This window comes from Canis lupus, chromosome 20, assembly GCF_011100685.1.
Source record: "Canis lupus familiaris isolate Mischka breed German Shepherd chromosome 20, alternate assembly UU_Cfam_GSD_1.0, whole genome shotgun sequence".
NCBI lineage: Eukaryota > Metazoa > Chordata > Mammalia > Carnivora > Canidae > Canis > Canis lupus.
The window spans coordinates 47,444,783-47,455,370 of NC_049241.1; the positions used below are offsets into that span (position 1 = coordinate 47,444,783).

The 10,588-nt window shown below is 45.4% G+C and overlaps 1 protein-coding gene across 1 annotated transcript; it reads right to left on the bottom strand.

Moving 5' to 3' along the window:
• Positions 1-7,976: 7,976 nt before the first annotated feature.
• On the bottom strand, positions 7,977-8,933 carry OR1I1 (olfactory receptor family 1 subfamily I member 1). The gene has a single exon (NM_001388655.1). The coding sequence runs from the start codon at positions 8,931-8,933 to the stop codon at positions 7,977-7,979; it is 957 nt and encodes a 318-aa protein (NP_001375584.1).
• Between the last annotated feature and the right edge of the window lie 1,655 nt (positions 8,934-10,588).

Genomic DNA, 10,588 nt, shown 5'->3' on the forward strand with positions numbered 1-10,588 from the left:
CTCATCCTTTAGTTACAAAAGCACACCCTAGGGAGGCTCTCCTTGAGTACACAACACTGTCCACTCATTATTATCTTATTGTGTTTCATTTCTTTGAACACTGTCACAGCTTGAACTTAAGAGCTCCAGCGCTTTGTTCTAGTTTATCTGCATCCTTGTCTAAGTGGGACTCCACCAGAAGCTTGTCCGTCTTGCTCACTGCTGAGTGTTTAGGTAGGAGATCAGGTATCAGGGGCCAGAAGCCTGGATGGAAGGGGGTGGCTAAGAGTATTGCACAGAGGAGGTTGTGTGTGTTTGTTTATCATGTGTCTCAAAGTGGATCTCTAGGTTTATCCTACTTGGAGTTCATTGAACTTCTTGGATGTGCAAATTCATATCTTTCATCAACTCTGGTTGGTTTTTTTTTTTTTTTTTGGCCATTATTTCCTCAACTATTTCCTTATCCCTTTCTCTTCTCTCCTGGGATTCCCATTATGCATATGTTAATATGCTTGTTAGCATCCACGGATCTCTCAGGTTCTGTTCACTTATCTTGGATATGTGTTTGGGGGGAGTCAGGCTGGAGAGTGATACATCCTTGATGTCTTTGAGGGAGCGGCTGACGATGAGGAAGAGGTCAGGGTCAAGACAGCACCTCTTCGCAAGTCCCAGGGAAGAGGGGAAAGGAGGAGGGCTCCATCAGGGTATCCCAGCATCTCAGAGAAGCTGGAGGCTGATATGGGGATGAGAGCATCCCTGGCCCCACCCACATCACATCAAATGATTACAAACCACTCACACACCTCATCCATATTTATTTATTTATTTATTTTTGGTAAACACCTTTGACAGTGTTTCTGTACTTCTCCTGTTGCATTTATTTGGCTACATGGAGCTTATTTAATTCACAGTTGGCTATGATTCTTTCTCAGCAACCTGAAGTTCTTGGTGTTAATAAAATGGTTATGAATATTAAATTTCACATTTTGTACAGTCTGTACAATTATTCATCTGGATTTTGATAGTTGCTGTTTGGATTTAGGAGCCTCTCTCTCTCTCTCTCTCTCCCTGTGTGTGTGTGTGTGTGTGTGTGTATTCTCTTTCCCCCAGATGTTCTCACTGGCTGTAGGCCTGATGTGCTGTATTTATGTGCCTGATAGATAAATCCAGTCCCCAGCAAAATGGGGATTTTTTTTTTTTAAGAAGAAATTCAGACAGAGGGGGCTGGTGAGGTTTGAGCAGAGCTCTGAACCTCTGTGGCAGACAGTGGGGGTTGGTGCTCATATACCCTAACTCCCTCAACCCTCACGTGGGATGACTGAAGATGTATATGTTTCGCACTGATGCCCACAGGTTCCCATGGGACTGAGCTCCAGCTGTCTACACTGGAAACTTGAATACCAGTATGCTCTTTACTGACTTCCTTCCTTTCGGTTTCTCACTTCTCCACCCGCCCCCATTCCAGCATTTCTTGGATCACCTCCCAAATAAACTACCTGCACTTGAATCCTTGCCTCAGAGTCAGCTTTTGGGGGACCCCAAATGCAGACATTTTTTCTAGGACTCAGTTTCCTTGTCCATCCAGAAGGAAGAATAACTCCCCCTGTTACCAAGGCTGTTGGGAGTGGGGATAATGGAGGCAGGGCATGTGTCTGTGGGCTAAGCCTCTTTTCTGCCATCTCCTTGGGATCCTTAGTTCCTGGGAATAGAAGATGGAGAAGATCATGGGGAGCAGGCTCCCAGTCCTCCCTCCCACTTTTGTCATTGCCAGTTATCCCTGTGCCCGAGGCTCACCTGCATCAGGCTCTTCCCAGAGGGTGAAGAGGCACTTGCCTGGCTGGGAGTCTATCCTCAGAGGAGCCAGGGAAGAGGTGGTTGCCCCGAGATGTCCACCAGGGCAGCATCAAGCAGCTAGAGGGAGAGAGGTTGCCAAGCAGCTTCCAGAGGTGGGATATGGCATCACCTGACAGGCAGTTAGTGGGGCAGCATATCTTGGCCAGAGTCTCCGAGTGGCCCCTAGCAAAGCCCATCAGGAAAGCTGTGGGGTTGAAGCTGAGGTGCAGCAAAACCGCCAGGCCCCCTGCAGTGCCCTCCTTCCATTAGCTGCAGGTCTGCGGGGTCTTCCTGCTGACCAGGCCCCTGTACATGCCCCAGGACACCTTCAGCAACTGGCCACCAGCAGCCATGCCAAGAACTGCCATGGTGTCCAGCTTGCAGGACCTCTGATTTTCCCAGAGGAAGGGGAGGCATCCTGGAGAGGGGTGACAAACAGGTCGGCTGGGGCAAGTGGCCAGGGGTGGGCAGGGCCAGGCAGAGACCCCATTTCATTCCTTAGCTCATCCCTCCTCTCTCCCAGATCTCTGGACTCTACTGCACATTCCACAGAAAGGTCTGGCTCCTGACTGGCACCTGGGAGGTAGCCCATAAGCCCTTAGACTGTCCTACTTGATAAGAATCTCTCTGTATACCTGGGGGCCATGCTAACAATGTGATTTATAGTGGGGGGCTTTGGGCCACACTGTGTCAACTTAACCTGGAGGGTACAGAGATTGAGTAGCCAAGGTTAGCCACATGGGCGGTCAGCTATGTCTATGTGGCTGTTGTGGGCTGAATTGTGTCTATACCAAATTCATATACTGAAGCCCTAACCCTCCACCTACCCCCCAGTTCCTCAGGATATGGCTGTATCTGGAGATAGGGCCTTTAAATAGTGATTAAATCAAGGGAAGTCTTTAGGGTGGGCCCTAATCCCGTATGACTGGTGTCCTCATGGGAAGAGGACATTTGGACACAGGATGTGTGTGGACATAAGGGAGATCATATGACAGTACAGAAGATGGCCATCGACCAGCCAGGGAGAGAAGCCCCAGAAAGAACCCATCTTGCCGATGCCTTGATCTCAGACTTCTGGTCTCTAGAGCTGTGAGAAAATAAATTTGTCTTGTTTAAGCCACACCATCTGTGATGTTTTATTATGGAGGCATATACTCCCTGGTTGGCAGTAGACCCTGTGTGTGGTCTAATGTCATTGCTGGGCAAATTAAGTGCTGTCTACATGGATCTGCAGGAAGGGGACAACTGGTCCCCTGGTGGCTGCTCCCTTCTGCCCATGTGCCTTTTACCTTTGCTGATTTTAATCTGTATCCTTTCCCTGTAATGAACTGTGAATATATCCATTTTGCTGAGTTCTGTTGACTCCTTCTAGTGAATCACTGAACCTGAGGGTGGTCTTGGGGACCTCCCACAGCACAAGTTCAGAGAGATAGGAGTGACTCCCCAAATCCCTAGCAAATGTACATTTGGGAGTAGGAGCTTCCCCTCTAGGACCTCAGGCTGAAGCCTTACTGCATCCTTCCTCATGCCTTGTTGGATGTGGCTTTCTTTTCTACCAGCTGATCCACCTTTTGCCCCCCAGAGCCCTACATGGGGCTGCAATGTGGCCTTGGGCGAGTCATCTGGGAGACCATCCAGCAGGATGGGGTCAGGTTTTCGGGTCACACTCCCCTGGATTGGAATCCGCACTGTGCCCTGATCTAGCATATAGCCTTGGGACGTCATTTTCCTTTTCTGAATCTCAGTGTCTGTCTCCAAAATTGCTTTGAATCACCCTATAAAATCCTATGTACATCGAAGGAAGTGGTATTGTGCTTTAATGGTGGCCAGGGTCACTCTGCTGTACTCTTCAGATCGGGATAAATGGGCTCAAGCCCCTTCCAACATCCTTGCTGAGGTTTTGGAGAATTACTAGATGATTATTTTCTCATGGTCTCCTGTTATTGCTGAATTAAATATTCTCACGCTGAGCTTGCTCTTCCTGGTCTCTAGGATGAGAGGAAGGCTTCTCTCCTTGATTTCACCAAGGTTCCTGGGTGTATGTCAGGCTTTACGGAAGCTGGGGAGGCAGGAGAGTTTACATCGTGTACACAACAACCTTATTTTGACTGTTAGCTGTTTCTGTTGTTACCCAGCCTACTCCTAGAGTCTTGCCATTCATTGCCTCCCCATTCATTCATTTGTTCATTCATTCATTTGTTCATTCATCTGCTAAGTCAACAAATATATTTTAAGTGGCTGCTGTATGGAGTTGGGCAAGATAAGCAAGAAAACAATCTCTCAGCTCACAGTTAAGTGGGTGAAATAGACATTCATCAGAGAATCACACAAATGAATATAAAATCACTGATGTGATGAGTTGAATGAGGAATAGTGAATGTATAGCTACCTGATATAACTGAGGTAGGGAGGGGGTGAGAGGCTTCTGTGAGGAAGTGGGGTTTGCCTTGAAATCTCAAAGCTGAGGAGGCATTAGCAGATGCAAAGGTCCTGTGGCACCATCCATCCCTTCATTTTTTTGGTGCTGGGTTTTGGCCAATTTCACTTCTCACTCTTTGGTCCCTGTTGGTCTCTCTGCTTCTTGTTACTTCCATCCATGTGTACCAGGGTTTGCTAACTAGAGCCTGTGGGCCAAATCTGGCTCTTGAGCTATGAACTATTTTTAAAATTTTTAAATGGTTGGAAATGAATCAAAAGGAAACATGTCATAAGTTACTTTTGATAATTTTGATAATTAAAACTTTAAATCTAATGTCCGTGAAGGGAGTCTTGGTAACCATAGGATTACTGTGTCCAGTAATACGTGATGTTAGACAGCTCACATTGGATGGCAGATTTTAGACAGGATTTTCTGTTTCTCAAATTAATTAATCTTTTTCCTAATCCTGGAGCTCAGGAAGATGATACAGAAGGTGAAAACTTTCTCCTCATTTCCTCTTGATGGGTAACAGTTGAAATATTTTGGTAGTTGAAATATTTGGGAATCCGCATTGCCAGGTAGCTAAATTAGAAGAGGTAAGTATGTGGGAGTGTTTCTGGGGTGGGTGGAGAAAAGGAGTGAATATATGCCAGTCACTGAAACTCAAACAGCCAGATCCATTTTGGCAATATATTTTACTTTCTTAAAAAAAAGTTACATGCTATATTTTACCACTACAATTTGGGGGAGAGAAGTGCATGGAAGGAAGGTATTCGTTGAGAATATTTCTGAATCATTTTGATGATGTCAACACATTTTTTAATGCAACAGTAAAGAAGGACTATTTTCATGACATGGTAAAATAATATGAAATTCAAGTTTCAGTTTCTAATCCTTGATGTATTGTCTATGGAAGCCACAATAGACAATACACCCATTGTGACAGAGACTGTATGATCTATAAAGCTGATAATTACTATCTGGCCATTTGGAAAGTTTTCTGACCCCCAATCCATGGTATGATTCATCAGTGGATTCATTCTGAATCACAGGCCTTCTCTATATCTTTGCTTAGTGTCATGGTGTCCTCTGCCCTGTGGAGCAGTCCCAGTGGTGACTGACTACTGCAGTCCTCCATGAGGTCCCACACATCCCACTCCCCACGCTGTGGGCTGGGGACACACCTCTCCGTGATTTCTTTGAATAACCCAGGCTCCACCCCACCACAAGAACTTTGCACATGCTGTGCCTCCCAGGGGAGGATCCCACCTACAGCCAGGATAAATGTTTCTGAAAAAGTTTTAAATCCACTTTGTGAAACGGCACTATCGCCACCTGGTGGCCATGTCCTCAAGCTGTAGCCACAATTCTTTCAAAGCGTATGGTGTGATGTGGACCTTTCTCTCCAGGACCGTGTTTAAGGCAGGGAAAAATCGAAAATGTTTATGGAAAAATGCCCCAGATCTAGTTCTCCTGAACCGAAGGCCTATTTGGGTCCCACATCTCTACAGCCCTCCATTCCATCCCCCACCTATCTCTGTGATCCCCAAACTTTAAGGCTCATAGAAACCCCATGGGTTGCTGTTAAAATTATGATTTAGTGGTTTGGGATGGTGTCTGAGTCTTCATTTCTAGCAAACTCTCCATGATGCTGATGCTTCTGGTTCATGGATCTACTTGGGTATCAGTCTATTTTTTCTATTGAAAAGGGGACAGCAAACTCCTTCTGTAGAGGGTCAGATAGTAAATATTTTAGGCTTTGTGCACCATAGAGTCTCTGTCAAGATTATTCAACTCTGTTCTGTGGCTTGAAATCAGTCATAGATGATACATAAATTAATGGATGTGGGCGTGTTCCCATAAAACTTTATGAGCACTAAAATTAGAATTTTATATAATCAATCTGTCATAGAATAGTCTTATTTTATTTTTCCCCCAACTATTTAAAAATATAAAAACTACTCTTAGCTCACAGGCCATACAAAAAACAGGCTGTGGGCTGGATTTGGCCCAAGGCTCCCTGTTTGCAAATCCCTGCTTTAGGCACCAACTTCTAGACAGTATGGTGTGATGTTAAGACCTGGGGCTTTGGGATGGGTCTTTTGTTTGAACTTTGGCTATCACTTATTAGCAGCTTCATTTTTCAAGCTTCAGCTTCCTTATGTGTAAAATAAGAACTTATATCACCTAACTTGTAGGGTTGTTGTTTAAAATATAATGAGATAACACACACAAACAGCTTAGCACTGTGCTGGGCATGCTATATATCTCATTATTGTCATCACACTGAGGGCCCAGAAAATGGATTCAGAAAATGAATCCATGCAATTTAAACCCCTCATGTTTTCCTCCAGCTGTAGCCCAGACTCTCTTAACCATGACACACAGTGAGTCATGGACTTGAGGGGATGTGTCTGTGTGTGGTCTTTGCATGATGCCAGCTCTTCCTAAACTTGCTGTACTCATTTGCTAGGACTGCCATAACAAAGGACCACAAACTGGATTAGAGAGTTATTGTCTCATGTTTCTAGGGGATAGAAGTCTGAAATCAGATGTCAGCAGGGTTGGTTCCTTTCGGGGACTGTGAGGGAGGGTCTGTTCCATGCTTCTGTCCTGACTTCTGGTGGTTTGCTGGCAGTCTCTGGTGTTCCTTGGCTTGTAGAACCATCACTTCCAACTCTGCCTGCATCTCCACACGGCATTCTCATGGTGTGTCTGTGTCCATGTCCAAATTCTCCCTTTTGATAAGGTTGGCAGTCATATTGGATCAGGAGCCATCCTAATGACCTCATTTTAACTTGATTACCTCTGTAAAGACCCTATTTTCATGTAAGGTCACATTCTGAGGTTCTGGGGAGTTAGACTTTGACACATCTTTTCTGAAGGATGAAATTCACCTCCCAGCACTAACTTTCCAGTCCATCCTATCTGGCTTGTTTTGATTGGGCTTTTAGAGTCATATTGGGTTTGAAGTCAGATGATGGGCATCACAGAAAACACATGGGCTCTGCAGCCTCTCCAGGGCCTGTGTCCTCAGACTGAGGTCTGTGTACTCCCTGCATCAAGGCCACCTGGGAACTTGTTAAAAAGGCAGATTCTAGGGTTTAGTGCCAGACTGCTGAATCACAATCCCTGGGAGCCAGATGTTGTTGTCTCTTATGATCCAATGCATGGGAGGTGGGGAAGGTGCACATGGGAAGGTGCCCATTGATGACATTGATCCCTATTCAAAGTCATGGCCACAAGAGGTGGCCAGAGAGTCCCTGTGAGACCGAGGCTGGTGGCTGCTGAAGTGAATAATAAGTGACTAATCTCAACAGATGCTTCCACTGTCCTTCTCCAGGTCACTTAGGAAGCATGGTGACGTAACTGGCTAATATGTGTTGTCTTTATCAATATTAAAATGGTGCAGCCGATCTTTTGTTCAACTAGTATTACCCACATGGCAATCCCATAAGCCGAATACCCCAGAGAGGGCCAATTTAAGACTATTTTGAAGTCTTCTGATATTCACAGGGAAGATAAATCATGGAAGAAAATGTGTGCCTCTCCCTTTGGGTTACCACAGCTTTTTATTCATCTTTTGTGACACATTTATCAAGTTGCACCATAATGATTTATTTACACATCTCTATCCCCCCACTCAATTCTGAACACCTTGAGGGCAGTGATGGGATGTATCTCCGTGTTCTCACTACCCAACAGTGGTTCTGGAACAAGCTAAGTGCCCAACAACTGTTCTGTCCTAGGACTGAGAGGAGACTGCTTTGCCGACAAGCTTCTTCAGGGCTGCCTTCATGTCCTTGTTCCTTAGGCTGTATATAAAGGGGTTCAACATGGGGATGACCACCCCACACATCAGGGCAGCTGACTTGTCCTTCTGGGAGGAGGCAGGTGATGTGGGCTGCAAGTACACAGCAAAGATGGTGCCATAGAACAGTGACACCACAGTGAGGTGTGAGCCACAAGTGGAGAAAGCTTTCCACTTGCCCTGAGCAGAAGGGATCTTGAAGACTGCCCAGAAAATGCAGGTGTAAGAGAGGAGGATGCATGAGAGAGGACTGATGCCCATGATGATTCCAAAAGCAAAAATCACCAGCTCATTGGTGTGCGTGTCAGAGCAGGAGAGCTTCAACAAGGGCATGAGATCACAGAAGAAATGAGGGATTTCAGAGCCAGCACAGAAGGTCAGTTGAGCCATGAGGCAGGTGTGCACGAGTGACTGGAGATTGGTGATCAGCCATGGCACCCCCACCAGCAACCCACAGACACAAGGGCTCATGATGACTGAGTAGCGTAGAGGGTGGACAATGGCCACAAACCGGTCAATGGCCATCACAGCCAGGAGGAAGCTATCCGTGGTCCCGAACAGGTGGAAGCTGTACATCTGAGCAAGGCAGCCCACAAAAGATATAGCCCGGTTCTGGGTCCAAAGATTCACCAGCATCTTGGGCACAGTGGTGGAAGAGAAGAAGGTATCGACGAGGGACAGGTTGGAGAGGAAGAAGTACATGGGAGTGTGGAGGTGGGAGTCTGTGATGATGGCCAGGACGATGAGCAGGTTCCCAAAGACGGTGACCAGGTACACAGAGAGGAAAAGTCCAAAGAGGAGAGTCTGATGCTCTGGTTTTTCTGTGAGTCCCAGAAGGAGGAATTCTGAGACTACTGTTTGGTTTTTTTGGTTTTTTGGTTCCATGAACATCCTGTGTCTACTGCAAAGGAAAAAGGGGGAGAGGAAAGCAACATAAAGCTGAGAATCAGAGATGGAGGTCCAGTCCTGGTCCCCTACAAAGATTGCAGAGTTCTGTGAAGATTTGTGGGTTCCTGTTTCTCCCCAATGAACCCATCCATGCTGGAGATAGTTCGCATCTCAAAAACCTCACTCAGTGGTTTAGAGACAACTTAGATATTACCCATGAACATCTTTGTGTTTTCAGTGGGGCAAAGCTTCACAGAAAACAAAACTAAGCTGAATTAAACCGAAACTGAAACCGAAACCCAGCACAGGGAAAGGGAACCTGATCAGCCTCTTTTCTTCCTTCTCTTCCTTTCCCTTTATCTTTCTCTCTTTTCTCCCCTCCCTCCATTATTTCATCCTTCCTTCAAATGATACAATTTTAGCATCCATCTCAAGTTAATGACCAAGGATACTAGGACAGATGACACTCTTCTCTGTTTCCAATGATCACCAAATTTATTAGGGGGACTTTATGATCTTCTATCATGTCATCACTACAGTAAAACCCCTCTCATCTGTTGTGAGACAGCAACCAACATATTTTTTTAATTTATTTTTTATTGGTGTTCAATTTACTAACATACAGAATAACCCCCAGTGCCCGTCACCCATTCACTCCCACCCCCCGCCCACCTCCCCTTCCAACACCCCTAGTTCGTTTCCCAGAGTTAGCAGTCTTTACGTTCTGTCTCCCTTTCTGATATTTCCCACACATTTCTTCCCCCTTCCCTTATATTCCCTTTCACTATTATTTATATTCCCCAAATGAATGAGAACATATAATGTTTGTCCTTCTCCGACTGGCTTACTTCACTCAGCATAATACCCTCCAGTTCCATCCACGTTGAAGCAAATGGTGGGTATTTGTCATTTCTAATAGCTGAGTAATATTCCATTGTATACATAAACCACATCTTCTTTATCCATTCATCTTTCGTTGGACACCGAGGCTCCTTCCACAGTTTGGCTATAGTGGCCATTGCTGCTATAAACATCGGGGTGCAGGTGTCCCGGCGTTTCATTGCATTTGTACCTTTGGGGTAAATCCCCAACAGTGCAATTGCTGGGTCGTAGGGCAGGTATATTTTTAACTGTTTGAGGAAACTCCACACAGTTTTCCAGAGTGGCTGCACCAGTTCACATTCCCACCAACAGTGTATGAGGGTTCCCTTTTCTCCACATCCTCTCCAACATTTGTTGTTTCCTGCCTTGTTAATTTTCCCCATTCTCACTGGTGTGAGGTGGTATCTCATTGTGGTTTTGATTTGTATTTCCCTGATGGCAAGTGATGCAGAGCATTTTCTCAGGTGCATGTTGGCCATGTCTATGTCTTCCTCTGTGAGATTTCTGTTCATGTCTTTTGCCCATTTCATGATTGGATTGTTTGTTTCTTTGGTGTTGAGTTTAATAAGTTCTTTATAGATCTTGGAAACTAGCCCTTTATCTGATACGTCATTTGCAAATATCTTCTCCCATTCTGTAGGTTGTCTTTTAGTTTTGTTGACTGTATCCTTTGCTGTGCAAAAGCTTCTTATCTTGATGAAGTCCCAATAGTTCATTTTTGCTTTTGTTTCTTTTGCCTTCGTGGATGTATCTTGCAAGAAGTTACTGTGGCCGAG

Excerpts from the sequence above, each read along its gene's own strand:
- OR1I1 (NM_001388655.1), bottom strand. The coding sequence starts at position 8,933 with ATGTTCATGGAACCAAAAAACCAAAAAAACCAAACAGTAGTCTCAGAA.